Genomic DNA, 15,120 nt, shown 5'->3' with positions numbered 1-15,120 from the left:
CTCTGCAAGCAGCAGAGACAGGGTGTAGGAGGTAGCTAAGGTAGGAAGGATTCAGGGCAGCAAGCTGGTAGAAGACAACTTCAATATGATATTGTGGAAAACTTTGCCCCCTAGGGACACAAGAAAACACATCTTCACCCCAAATAGGGCTCAGAGGGCATACCAAAGAAAGTTTGCACCAATACCAATACAGTGAACCAATGAGTTTGCTAGGGTTACTTACAGAGCATGAAGAAGGGTTATTTATAGGAATGCAGAGCCACCAAGATAGCCACTTTGATGGGGCTTCCTGTGTTAAGATTACTGCCCTGATGCTCCTCCACAACCACAGAGTGAAGCTTACTTACAGAGCATGGGGACCTCAGAACAGTTACAACACCAAGAAGTCTCATCCTGCCCTGAATGACAACTTCCCTGTAGCTACTTCCAGAAGCTCTGTGTCCCTGTCCAGGAGTATGGAGACCCCAGAGCAGCACTTTAGTGGGGCTCACTATGTCAGGATTACTCCCAAGGATACTCCTCCCTCCCTCAGCCTCAAGGTGATGGCTTTTTTGCAGAGTCTAAGGCCTCAAAGTAGAACTTCAGAGGGGTTCACTATAGAGGGATCATCCCCATCACTGTGAATGCTCCTCCCATAGCCTCAGGGCAAGGGCTTACTTACACAGCATGGAGACACCAAAGAAACCACCTTGATGTTGCTGGTTGCTCCTTGATCACTTGCTCTCCATGTACTCTATCTCCCCCAAAGGCCACAAGACTTGTGGCTTAGTGTACACAGCTGGCACAGGAGGCACCTGCGATCTCAGCTGGTGGTCTGAAGACCCTTCCCATGCCTTCCCTCATGAATTGTCCCAGGTGCTTTTGATAAAAGCTGGCACCACTTTACTGTTTTCATTGTGGAGGAATTTTGCCGTAGGACAGATGAGAAAGCCTGCAAATGTACCGGGGCAAACGTTCAAAGGAACAGCTTTTGTGAGCCAAGGACTTCAGAACTGCAGGCAGTGTGTGCAGATGCCTTAGATGTCAATTAGGAGTGTTTTGTTCAGGAATGTGATTTGAATCTCAGGACCACTAGAAAGTTCCATATTCATCTATGGCCTGTTTTGAAAAGTATCATACACCAAACAAAATCTCTATCCGAACCATCCTAAATAGGGCAATAAAAACTATTCTTTCAGAAATGTATGAAGGCCTAAAATCTCACACCCCCCCCCCCCCCGTGCACCCTAGTCCCCAAACCCAGATGGCTTAGCGGTTTAGGCACTTGCTTATGAAGCCTAAGGACTCAGGTTCTACTCTCCAGGTCCCACATAAGCCAGATGCACAAAGTGACACATGTGTCTAGAGTTCGTTTGCAATGGCTAGAGTCCCTGGTATGCCTATTTCTCTCTCTCTCTCTTTTCTGTCTCTAATAAATAAAAATAAAATCTTAAAAAAAGAATTATCCACGGAGTTAATGCTGAAAATCATGTTCCATGTTCCTCCTACCATCCCCTTTCTGGGCCAAAATCAAGTGGGTAACAGCTCCAAGTGTTTCTCTGACACACCCTTAGTGAAGGTAGTGAACACTTTGTGAAGCCTCTCTGACTAGCTATTCCCTAGCCCTGAGCTCCACCTCTTTGTGCAGCAGATGGCACATAATAGGATCCTTTTTCTACATGAAACAACTTGAAAATGCTGCCAAAACCGATGATACCCTTTTTCTTTGAAATGACAGGTAGACAATTTCATCAACTTTTCAACTGTCTTCTAAAGGCAGGTAAAGCCTATGTGTGGGAATCAAGCAGAGAAGTGAAACTGGTGGCAGCTAGTAGAGTATGCTGGCTATGAGAACAGGTATCACACAGATGGAGGTGATCTTTAATGTCATAAGAGATCATGGGCACTGAGACCACAAGTGTCTATCATGAACACACAGGCCATTAGTCTAGGCAATGAGATTGGGGTAGGGTTGGAGAAGAGGAGAAAAAAGTAGGACCAGGAAGGAAACTTATACCAACTGAACAAATGAGGAGTCTCTCAGGTTTGATATTTAAGGATGGAGGTCAAGAAGATGTGGTCAGGCTCAGCACAGTACAACCAACAGGAAGAGAAAAGAAGGCTGAGGGAAGAGCACATGATTGAGCAAATCAGAAGGTACCACTTCAGGAAAGCCAGCTCTACAGAAAGGGAAAGTAATGTTCAGCCAGAGATTAAGTAGACACTGAAATCAGCATGCATCAGAAAAAAATAAATTAGCTACTAGGAAAAGTGCTCTAGGTCATGGGAGGGTTTTAAGGTAGGAATCACAGGGCCTTACTATTGGAGAAAGAGAAGGAGAAAAGAATCAATAAAGGGGAGACACATAGGACAAAACACCAGATAAGAATGAAAGGGGGCTGGGAAGATGGCTCAGCAGTTAAAGGCTTGAAAACATTTGGTCCAGTAGTTTCCTAGAACCTATGTAAAGCCAGATGCATGAGTCTTAGAGTTTGTTTGCAGTAGCAAGAGGCTCTGGTATACCCATCCCATTCTCCTCCCTCCCTCCCCCCCCCCCGTTACTAATAAATAAACACTTTAAACAAAAATAACAGAAGGATATATGAAAAGATACAAGAGATAGGGGTGGAATAGGCTGAAAGCCCTGGAAAGAAAGGAGGAGCATCCTTTCCTTCTTTTATTGTCTCTCCTAAAAAAAGAAGACAGGCTGATAAAGAGACAACACTTAGGGTGTCAGTGTTGTCATGTACATGTACATGTACAGGCCATGAAGCTATTTGGCGACAGAAGAGAGTGGTTTTCTTGTTCAGGGTCCAGGGAAAGGAAGGTGTGAGTGGGTAGGGAATAGGCCGAGTTGTTGAAGCCTTGAGAGTTATGTACTGGGAATAGAGGAGCAGCTGTCCAGAAATGCTGGTGGGTGTATGCAAGATGAAGAAAATACTCAAGACCCAGTCACTGTTCTGAAGTCTGAGTATGTATGTATGTATGCATACATACATACATACATATAGTTAGAGCTCTACTGTCGCATGATGTCTCCCACTTGTCCTTTAGTTCTCTCCTTCCTGAACACTTACAGAGAAAGGCAGAACAAGAGCAGGGTGCCATTCTAGACCTGTTTAGGAGGGACAGCCTGGTAGAGGGAAAGCTGGAATGCTTTTCTAATATACTTTTCTAATATAATGTAAATTTGTGTAAACTGTCAGCAATGATGGCTGGCTGACTGAGGAATGACTCTGGGCCAAGTAAGATGTCATACTCTTCATACATTTTCTTCAATCTTCATAAGAACAATAAAAGTGGAAAATTATTCTAACTTTATGAGACAAGAAAACTGAAGTTCCAAGAGGCTAACTGAGGCAGTCCAGAAATCAAGGTTCTGGGACTGCTGAGTATCCGTGTTCTCAAATCCACATGATGCAATGCAGAGTCTTTGGCAGGCATCTAGGTAAAGTCGAGGGGGGTCTTGGAAATAGGTCCAGTAAGCCTGCCCATCCTGCTTCCATAGAAGAGCTAATGGAAGGTACCACTGGTTAATAGCATTGGGCCCCTGCAAAACCATGGATCCACTGGTGGCTTAGACCTGCAACCTCCAGAAATGTGACCAATATTTATGGATTATTCCACCTAAAGTACTTTGCTGCAGCAGCTGAAGAAACTAAGCTGAAGATTAAGTATCCTGGTGCTCCTGGCATTGGAAACAGGCCCAGTGCCCTGCTACTTAGCAGTGCCTACGGCCAAAGTGCTTAAGTTCTACTCTGAGAAACACACTGCTTGGGAATTAAAAGCTAAGCAGAAACCTGGTAACTTCAATGTGTCCAACCATTCTCCTTGGCCTTACATGGACCCTGAAGCTAAAACCAGAAAACAGAAGAATGCCTGAGCAGAGTCAAGGATAGAGAGAGCTCTAGTGGATTCATAGGGGGCTAAAAACATTCATACGCAGCTCTACGGCATTTCCCACTGAGTAGAAATACAGAAGCCAACCAAGTCCACTGTGGGCAGATATTCCTTCAGATACAGTGAGCTCTGTCAGAGGATGTCTAAACAGAATGTGCTCATGATAAGGTAACCTGCACCGAGGAAGCTCTTCCCCCATTGATTCACTAATGAGTATGGTCTGTCAGGTCAGGGGTGGGCACTAGGCACTGCAGGCGAATCAGAGAAAAATTCACTCCCAATCCAGTAACCCTCTCGAACTATAGGACTCCTGTATCAGCACTGCCCAGTGCTTTCCTTATTAAACACCAGCCTTGGCTGACAGAATGGAAATCTCCATAGCTAGGGCTGGGACTATGCATTCTGTGTAACTGTCCTGAGGGACTCTTACTGATACTGAAGGTCAAGGATCGCTGTTTTAAGCTCAGGAAATGACAACACAATGTGTCAAGAAGAAAGCTGTTTCAGTCCAGAAAATGAGCAGCAATGATTAACCCAAACTTTGAAGATACCTGTAAATGGAGTAGCAGTCACCAAGGCTAAAGGGCAATACAGAGCCTTCAAACATGTCTGCCAGCATTCAATGGGCAAGAGGAAAATGATATAATTCTTACTGAGTGAGGCAAAAGAGAGAGACACAGAGAGAAAACCCAAGAAGCCAACGATTGAACTATTTCTTCATATTCAAATTCTTTTTAAAATAGTTACTCATTAATTTGGAAATAGAATGAATGGGTATGCCATGAGTCTCTGAGGGACATTCATTTCATATTCAAACAACAACAGACAGCAGTACTGCCATAAATCTTGCTCCAAATTCAGCAACTGCAAGGCAACAATAGTCTGGCTTCCTCATGCTTTGTGTACATATGAGGAAGACTGCACCTTAGCCAACTGTTTAAAACATGAGCCCAGAAGAAAGAAGGCCTGGGGCTATATCCTGGTCTGTCCCTGGCAAATAATGCAACTTCTCTGAGTTTCTATATTCTCATCTGCAAATCCAGTATCACCATCAAGAATGAAGCAAGGCAGGATCATGAAGCAGCACTACTGAGAAGTACAGGGCATAATTTCTCCTATTCAAATCTAATGGGTAGGTTGGATCAGGGAACCTCAGGCTGAAATACTTTCCATGATATAGTGTCCTATACTCTACAACAGTGTCACAAAATATGACAGACTGAAGACTTATTTTAGTCAAGGGAGACCAAAGAGACATGATAACAAACAGTATGTAATCCTGGATGGGATATTAGACTATAGAGAAAACAGCTATAAGTAACCTTTTAGGGACAACTGATAGAGAATGAACTATAAATTTAATGATAGTGTTAATCCAATGTTTAGCTTTCTAGTTTGTATAAGTGCAATGTGGTTGTTACAAGAATAATTTTTTATTTAAAAACATGGCTGGAGAGATGGCTTAGTGGTTAAGCGCTTGCCTGTGAAGCCTAAGGACCCCGGTTCGAGGCTCGATTCCCCAGGACCCACGTTAGCCAGATGCACAAGGGGGCGCATGCATCTGGAGTTCGTTTGCAGTGGCTGGAGGCCCTGGCAGGCCCATTCTCTCTCTCTCTCTCTATCTGCCTTTTTCTCTCTCTGTCACTCTGAAATAAATGAAAAATGAACAAAATTAAAAAAAAAAAAACATACCAAGCTTTTAAGGATAGAGTAGGGTACTCCCGCAAATAGTTCAGACAAAGCTCATTTATGAAGTTCTTCTTACCCCTTGTGGTGGTTTGATTCAGGTGTCCCCCATAAACTTATGTGTTCTGAATGCTAGATCCCCAGCTGATGGAGATTTGGGAATTAACACCTCTAGGAGGCAGTGTACTGTTGGGGGTGGGCTTATGGACATTATAGACAGTTTCCCCATGCAAGTGTTTGGCATACTCTCCTGTTGCTATTGTCCACCTTATGTTGGCCAGAGGGTGAAGTCCACCCTCTGCTCATGTCATTGTTTTCCCTGCCATCGTGGAGCTTCACCCTTAAGCCTGTAAGCCAAAATAAACCTCTTTTCCCCTAAAAGCTGCTCTTGATTGGGTGATTTCTACCAGCTATGTGAACCGGACTGCAACAGTAAAGTGGTACCAAGTGAGGAGTAGTGTCATTTGCTGCTAGACATCTGACTATGTGTCTTTGGCCTTGTGGAGCTGATTTTCAAGAGGAATGTGGAAGGATTTGAAACCTTGGCCTAAGAGATGCCTTGCAGTGCTATAAGTAAAGCTTGACTGACTATTCTGGTCTGAGCTGCAAGACCTGAATGCAGTAAAAACTATGGACTGTGAGGTTTGGCTTATGAGGATGAGAAAGAGCTTTTCTTAGACTGGGCTAGCAGTTTGTGTGAGAAGCTTGCTCTTATGCTCATGTCCTGAGAATTTGCTGCTTTGTATAAAAATGAACTGGAGTGAGCAGAGGGATATGGCACAGAAAAAAAAAAAAAAATCTTTGGGTTAACTGTTTCCCATTCAGCTGCAATTGAGAGATTACAACCTTTGAGACTGGGCTAAATGACCTGCACTGGGGCAACAGGAAAATGTAGACCCTTCTGAAGGGCCTGAGTGCTCAAGGAGTGTCTTGTTCTTCAAAGTCTGCTTTATTCCCCCTGGACTAACAAATTGGCTCCCTACCTGGTATTGTGCAGTATAAGAAATGCAGGAAAAAGGGTCGTTGAATGTGCAACATGGTCTTTGTTTTAGAAATGGCCATGGTCAGTGTGAAGCAGGCTTGCTGGATGACTGCATGGAGACCCAACGGAGCCATGAGGATGAACTGTGGACTGCAGTAGAGACCCAATGGAGATGCCAGGCTGCTAAGGAAAGCTGCTTTCCTGGATGAAGTTTTCCAGGACTGTGTGTAGCCTAGCTGGAGGGGCGGAATTGGAATGCCAGAGACATGTTGCTGGTTAGAATTATCAGACTTGGAGATTTGTCACTGGCTATAGTTGGTGGACTTGGAAGTACAGAGTTTGATATTTGCCCTGGTTGGTTGAAATCTTGTATTGGCTGAGTGTTTCATTGCTATAGCCAATGCCATCTTCTCCAGTGGGAATTCTGTGCCATTATGGGGGGGGGGTGTTGAGGTTAGTTTTTGGTATTATGGCTCAGTTAAAAGATCTTGGACTATGGGGATGTATGAACATCATTGGAATTGATAAAACTCAATACATGTTAATAAATTAAGATTATTTTCATTAAAAATCATGGACACTCAGGTGTACTGGTAAGGTTCAATAAAACTGCTTGCCATGTAGGTATGAGGACTAGAATTTGGATCCCCAGTACCCATCCAAATGCCAGGAAAAAATGAATCTGGAAGAGTATTCTACACTAAGTGAGGTAACCCAGGGTCAGCAAGGCAAATATTGTATATTTTCTCATATATGCAGATCTCAAGTTGATTTCTGATTTGTATGTAAGTTGGAGAGAGTAAGAGTCAGTAATACAAAGTCAAACACCACATGTTCTCTCTCATATGAGATCCTAGCTTCAAATGTTTAGATTTGTACATCACTTGAAGTAAGAGTCATTAATGGAGGTCAGGAAGATAAAAAGTGGCCATAAGGAAGATAGAGAAGATAAGAGTGGGTACAGTAGATATGTAAGTAGAAAGAAGAATATTGGGGATAAAATGGTCTAAGTGGGGACAGGATGGGTGGAGTGTGTAGGAAGAGGGTTAAGCAATGTTTAAGATGTTATGAATAATATTAATAATATAACATGTTATGAGTAATAATAATACTTCATTAACTAGTAATATATATGTTTTTAAAAGAGAGAGAGAGAGAGAGTTTGAGCAGAAGTATACTATGGAGGTGGATAATGCTGTGCTCAGAAGCCCTAGGTTGTTACTAGAAAAATTTTAGTGCCAGGGATAGGATACTTTGCAGCAAGTTGTTGGCCAGAGAGATCTCTGATGCTCCCAAAACATTACAAACTACTGTCAAGGCTCTTGATTGCCCACCAGAACTAGGTAGTAAGATCCTACTGCTAAAAGCTTTATATTTTAGGCTGCAGGTCACTGAGAAATTAAGCTGGCGCTGAACTTAAAGACTTCTCCCTGTTGACTAGCTGTCAGGATGTTGGAAAGAGCTATGCAGCATGTTGGGGGAGAAAAGTCACCAATGGTCTTAACCACCAGGAAGGAGACCCCACAAGCTTTATGGCTAACTAGCCAGGCCAAATGTGCAATAGTGGCATGTCTGTCATAGGGAAAAAAAAAATGCTCTCAAATTAGACTTGAAGCCTGTTCCACAGAAGGAAATTCCTGTCTGGTACTGAAAATTTAATCAAAAGCCTATGGCTAGGATGTCATAAGACCTAGTGGGGAAATACTACTTTTTTTTTTCTAAATGCATATATCCATCAAACTGCCATGTAGATACTTTTGTTCAATTACATATATTAATGCTACTCTCACTTTTGGTTAGAAAAGCTTCTCTTTTCAGGTAGTGGTAAGTACTGGGGTGACTCAAAACTTACCAAAGTGCTGAGAAGTGACAGTGGATTATTCAGTAATAAGTCTGACATCTCTATCACACTTTCCAAAGCTCAGGGACCATTGTAGAATAGGTGGCAGAAAGAATGTAAGAGCCAAAGGAAGGAAAGGAATGCTTAAAATAGTGTCTTCCAGCCACAAAGTAGCCTTGATATTCATGACTTCACAATGGCTGACACTACCTACACAAGACCTGCATAACAGAAGGGAAAAAATAATGATATCACAATAGAAGAGAGACTAGTTGGAAAGAAAAAGTTCAGTGGAGGGAGGATTTGGGAAGGGAAGGGGGAGGGTGGTGAGAAGGTATTATGATCATAGTACATTGTCTACATTTATGGAACTTGTCAATAAAATATTTTTAAAAATAAACATATGGGGAAGATCCTATTGCTGAAAACACCATATGCATTGGTCACAGGACACTGAGTAATCAAGCTATAACTGAGCTGAAAACCTCCTTCCTGCTGGCTAGCTGTCATAGTGCTGGGAAGTGCTACGCAGGCTGCTGGGGAAGAAGAGTCATCAACAGTCTTAGTTAGGGGTGGATCCACTCTATGTGCTACACAACCAACCAGTAAGGCAGGATGTGCAATAGTGGCTTGGTTTACATGGGGGTAACTTACAACTTACAACTACTCTTAGAGGGGATCTGAGGTATACCCCATAGGAAGGAATTCATGCTAGGTACTGAAAATCTTGTCAAAAGTGTATGGCTGGGAAAGTCATCAACCCTAGTGAGGAAACTCTTGCTGTTGTGAGTAAATTAAGATGTTGTGCCTATCAATTGCAATTTCTCTCAAATTAATTATGTTATGTTTTTACTCATATATAAATTCTCCCCTTTGCACTGAGAAGCTTCTTTTACAGATGGTGGGAACTATTGGGGAGACTCAAACTCATCATACTGTGGAGAATAAATGACAATTGAGTGCTCAGCACTAAATGAAACATCTCTTTAATGCCCTCTAAGGCTCATGGAACATTATAGCAGAGAGAGGCAGAAAGAATGAAAGAGTCAGAGAATAGGAAGGAGTACTTTGGGTCACTCACTATCTTCTGTACATGAAGTTGTCATTATTTCATGTCCCTACAGCAGTTGTCTCAAGACTTATACACCACTGAGCTTATCAACATTTTGGTATGAATGATGGAAGAAGGCAAAAAAATAAAAAAGACATCAAAATCCAAGAGAGAATGATTGGAAAGAAAAAAAGGTTCAGAAGAGGGGGTAGGGGAGAGAGGACAAAAGAAGGTAATGGGAGGGTCTTATGATCAACTAATATTATATACATATATGAAAATTATCAATAAAAATATTTTAAAATGCCCAGAAGCCACAATTAGCAAACATGAGCATAAAGTGCCATGTGTATGTGCCATACACATAAAGGGAGAGAGAGACTCTTGGATGAGCTACCAAGAACATTTGGACAGGTGCCTTAGGTGGTAGTAGAACCTGGGAGGCTAGGGCACCAGGTACTAAAATCAACTTTTGTTAAGACTAGAGATTTTGTTGCTATGAAGATCAAATGATCTAGGTGAACCTGAGAAGGTGCATTTCTAACACCCATGCCCTTGGTCCTCAGCCCCACTAGCTGATAAGACCAAAGCGCCGGAGCACAAAGACTAGGGCCCATGCTGCCACCGAGCTCTGGCCCAGTGTGTGAGAGCAGCTTCCATGCACTGTGGCCATGTCTGGTCCCCACCACAGCAAGCAGCACCCTCTGCCAGGCACACATGACAACAGCAAAGTGCCAGCTGCCCAGCACGTATGTATGCAATACCAGGCTTTTCTACTTTCCTCTATTTGCCAAGTTACTTCTGTAGTCACCTCAGAGGTTAGCTAAAGTGACAGTGAGGTGCTGGTCTGATGGCCATTTTTGCTAACAGTCCCCACAGTATAACCTTTCTTATATTCAAATTTAAGCTGATTCAACCTAGAGAATTTGTTTTGATGAATCTTTTAAATTTACACAATGCCATGTAACTCTTGGTGGTCCTCAACTAATCATAAGATCTGACCAGAAAAAATTAATGAATAATAATTTTAAGGCGCTATCAAGGATATAAAAATTGGATTTGCCATGGAATTCCAATTGGAAAATGTGAAAGCCACCTACAATCCTGTACTATATGCTTTCTGAAATGCTAAGTATATGCTGTCTCAGACTTTCTTTCCTCCAACCACTTGCTCTAGAATGACTTCATCAGGTAAGGATAAAACAACCTTTGTAAAACAACCTGTTAGCAAACAGTGAGAGGCATATCATCCAGCTGTCCGTCACCAAGCTGAGGGATGTCCTCAATGGAGAAGTCATTATTTTAAAGCTCCTTGATATTTTTCATTCAGAGTACATTTACTGAGTATGTACTATATACCACACAATATGTTCAACGTATAGTTAATTTTAAACTAATACTAAATTATGATTAGCTTGAATCCCAAAAATGAGCCTCTCTACAGTAATTTGGTTATAAAACTGTCACTATGACAAAATACTTGTTGGTGCTTCTGCTAAAAGCAAAGACAAAAATGAGTTTGAAAATTAAGTTATGCATGGCTCTGTTAAAACAATCTGCTCCTTATGCATGAGTCACAATGAGGCAGGCTGGGACAGCCCCTCTGTGTCAACTGCTCAGAGCCCAATCCGCTTGTCCCTTTTGTTTACCTCACAGCCTCAGACATGACTGCTGCAGCAATGTAAAGTCCTATCATTGCCACTACGTCTGGTAAGGTACACTGCAGCAGTTACTGCAGACACTGCTGCCACACAGAAGATAGCAAGCGGGGCCATTGCTGTCGATAAACATTCTAGCACAAAAAGCAAGAAAATGAACACACAAATGCTGCCAGCCTTACTAACCTGGTCAATTTCCATGAGTTTGGGGTAGGCACCCGGCCACTCTATGGCCACTTTGACGATGTCAGCAGGAGGTGGCATTGTAAGACCCAAGAAAGTCCAAAACCAGTGGATTCTCCAAAGCCAGTGGAATCGGGGATCTTAGGGCGAGGGTAGCCACACGTTTCTGTACCTAACGAGGAATGACAAAGAGAAAGAGAAGTGGCTCAGTGCAGATGCAGGAAGAATTTTGCTTCATCACTTCCTGTTTTTACCGGTGGTAGAAGAAAAGTCTCCCCTTGGGGCCCAGGGGCTGAACACACAGGAGCATGGCCAACTGCATCACAGGCCCCCAAAGAATGATGAAGGGCAGTGCCAATACCTTTGCCAAAGCCTCTAGGGGATGCTGCCCTAGGGGCTGGGCTTGAGCACATTCTTAGTGGCAAAACAGCTGTCCCATGACCCAAGATCTAGCTCAGATGGTGCCCAGAGTCTGAATAAGCAGAGATTGCTCTCTGGCATTGCAGTCTCCGGAAGGACACATAGCCCAGGAAGTCACAGTCAGGAAGCAGCTTTTATTTAAAGCATTTTTCTGTGTGTCACAAATAGATCTCCTTGCTATAGCAACCAGGATATCATGGGGAAGGAGAAATGCCCCAAGGGTTCATACACATGTTCACAGCTCCTCCCCCAAGGTTAGATCACACAATACATCTTCCAACGGAAGGAAAATGCACACACGTGGCTAGGTAAGCATTCAGAAGAGCCTTGAATTCTCACACAAAAGTAATGCCTTTCCTATACTGCCTCTCCACTTCTTTATTAACTTAATACTTAATTAGGTGAAACAGTAACATGATCAAATGTGTCCAGAAGAAGCTGTCTTCTGCAATGCCACATCCACCCAATAATCACATTTCCCATTTCCCAACCCTACAGATATTCAAAGTCATTAATTCTTTCTGGACTCCTTCAGATGGCTTCAAATATGGAAAATAAATGCAAAAATATATCATGATATTTCACCTTCCTTTATATAAAAGATAGCTGCTCAATTCACAATAGCTAAAACCTGGAATCAACCCAGACACCCATCATTGAATGAATGAGTAACCAAAATGTGTTATATCTACACTATGAAATTCTACTCAGCAGGAAAAAAAATGTCACATTGAAATTTGTAGAAAAATGGTCGAACTTGGAACAGATCATTCTAAGTGAACTCATGCAATCACAGAAAGACAATCGTCACATGATCTTACTCACCTTCAGTTCCTAACCTGGATCAGCTCAAGTTGCCAACATAACTGAATAGCACATTGAGGCTTAGATAACAGGGAGGGTAGAGCTTGGGGTACGGGAAAAGGTGGGGGGGACACAAAACTGAACCCAGATTGAACTGTAGTCCATTCCCTATGTGAATTCCTGTGAATTTTCACGTTCTATCCAAGCTGCACCACTTCGATTCCGGATCCACATACCATTATACACCCTAGAATGAAAATGGTAACAGAAGCTCTAAAGGTGCACACAGACTGCTGACTGTCAGGTAGCTCTACTCAAAACAATGAATACACAGTACTGGGGGGTCAGCAGATAACAGAAATAAAAATGCATTGTGAACAGCCCTCACAACTCTCCATAAAACACTCTAAAATTACATGAAAAGGGTCATCTCACCTTCTAGGACTCAAAAGGCCTCCTTGTTTCCTTATCTCTTTAACTGGCATTTATTTCTGGAAGACTGTTCAGGGACAACCTGTTGAACAGGTGAGAACAGAATACCATGGCTCTTCCGGAGCCTATCCTGGTGAGTAGGAGGGCAGAACAAACAAGGTAACCATTGAGAAGAGGAATACAAGGGCTTCACTTGGACTTCACTTAACTAGGCCCAGCTAGACCTCAGGGGCTCTTCCTGTGGCAACAATAGCAGGGGAATTGGAGGCATAATTGCAGAAAGAAAATCCTGTCCACAGTTCAAACTGAAAGGATTAGAAATGGCTGCCACTCCTAATAAAGTTTAGGTAACAGTGCCTGAGCTTTGGTTTCCAACACTTGACACAATTAACACTTATCCTATACCTCTGCCCTATGCACTGTGGGAGGGTTGGAAGGCTCTTCACCTCTTGCCATAACTAGAAGTAAACATACCTCAGTAAGACAAAGATGTGCACCTCAACCTCCATAGGCTTATGTGCTAGGTATGTGGTCTCCAGCTACTATCTTGGAAAGTAAGAGGTGGGGTCTAGGTGAGAGAGGTAGGTCACTTGAGTGCATGCCTTTGAAGATTATACCTCTCTGTCCTTCCCTTTCACCCTCCCTTTCTCCATGCTTCTCCCATTTCCTTTCTGGACTCCATGAGGCGAATAGTTTGTTCCATTATGAAGGCCTGCCTCCCCAGACTGTTACTTAAGATCTCACAGTGTTCTTCAGAATGTAGGTGCTTTTCAACTTCTTCTTATGCAATGTCTTTTCTTTATGCATGATGCAGGTGTCATGGACCTTGTCTCTGTCAAGGAGGTTAGGTTCATTCTGAGGAAAGCAGAAGATTAAGAGGAAAGTTCTAAGCTTCAAAGATGAGGGAACTCATTGCAGAATATATGAGTGTTCAAAAAAAGTATAGGAAGGAGAGAACTCAGTCAAATGTTCAAGGTCATCCTTCTACTTTATGTAAATGCTGCTGACAAAATATATGTGTGGTGATAAGCAACATCTTAGGCCATTCACTTGATAGGAGGGAAAGCATGCTCTCAGGCATCATTAGCTTGCAATGTGATGGAAACTTGCACAGGAAAGCCTTTGCTTTTACAGCATCCTGAACTGTCACCATGAAAGATACAAGGCAATTACCAGAAAGGATAGTGGGCAGAGTTGAGAGGTGATACTAGGCTGGTCATATGTCTCCATTTACCCTTCACAACTTGACAGTGACAGGAGTTAGTCTTTGCAGTAAATTAATGAAAAATCACTAAGTTTTACTGAGTTTAAATAATTTCCTCTAAATATTCACACACTCTTAGGGAGCCAGAAGCCTATCTAGGGAGATGCCTGCTATGGAATCATGATTCCTCTACATACTCTTATATGTCTGAGGTCTAAATACCCAGGACTTCAGAATGTAGCTGTGTGTGGACATAAGTCTTTCAAAGAGGGGATGAAGTAAAAATGAGATTTCTGGATGAGTCTTAATTCAGCATAACTGGTGTTCTGATGAGAATGTAGATAGACAGATAGACATAGAGGACAAAGACTAAGGACACTGAGGAATGGCTGCCTACATGCCTGTACGAGAGATTTCAGAAGAAACTAACTTGAATGACATCTTGATTTTAGACTTCTGTTCTCAAGAACTATAGGAAAATAATTCCTGTCATTTAAGCCCTACAGACTGATCACTAAGTTGTCTCTGATAGAAAGCTTAAGGAAAAGTCTAATGATTTCATATAAGGAAACTTTAAAACTTTTGCATTCCAGAAAGCAGTGGAACAACTTCAACGCAAGTAGCATGTTATCCAGGAAGATATGCAAGAAGTGGTACCCAGTCTGGCTTAAATATCCTCAATAAAACCTATCATAAATTTAGTAGAACCATGTACAACCTAAAGAAAGTGGCCAAGGCAATACCAACATGATTAATTATATGACTAACATGTAAATAATAGGGGCAGTAAGAGGAATGAAAATTAAAAATAAGATAGGATTCCTTTCTGTCCATTATGGTGGCAATAAAAAGTGTTTTCTGACTGGTGAGAAAGTATATAAAATAATGTTCATGCCATTTTTTTGAGACACGGTCTCATGTACCTCAGGCTGGCTTAAATGTACCATGTTGTTCAACTTGATCTTCTGACCCTCCTGCCTC

General features: G+C 42.3%; 1 protein-coding gene across 2 annotated transcripts in view; it reads right to left on the bottom strand.

The window, feature by feature from the left end:
* Elmo1 (engulfment and cell motility 1) overlaps positions 1 to 15,120 on the bottom strand; it is a 606,684-nt gene that overhangs the window by 509,497 nt on the left and 82,067 nt on the right. For both annotated transcript variants that reach the window (XM_045135705.1, XM_004668852.2), the window contains exon 2: positions 11,283 to 11,451. In XM_045135705.1, coding sequence (XP_044991640.1) covers positions 11,283 to 11,360 — 78 coding nt within the window. In that variant the 5' untranslated portion in view covers positions 11,361 to 11,451. The remainder of the gene's footprint in view (positions 1 to 11,282; positions 11,452 to 15,120) is intronic.

Source organism: Jaculus jaculus, chromosome 16 (assembly GCF_020740685.1).
Source record: "Jaculus jaculus isolate mJacJac1 chromosome 16, mJacJac1.mat.Y.cur, whole genome shotgun sequence".
Lineage (NCBI taxonomy): Eukaryota > Metazoa > Chordata > Mammalia > Rodentia > Dipodidae > Jaculus > Jaculus jaculus.
This window is presented reverse-complemented; position numbering and strand designations above follow the sequence as displayed.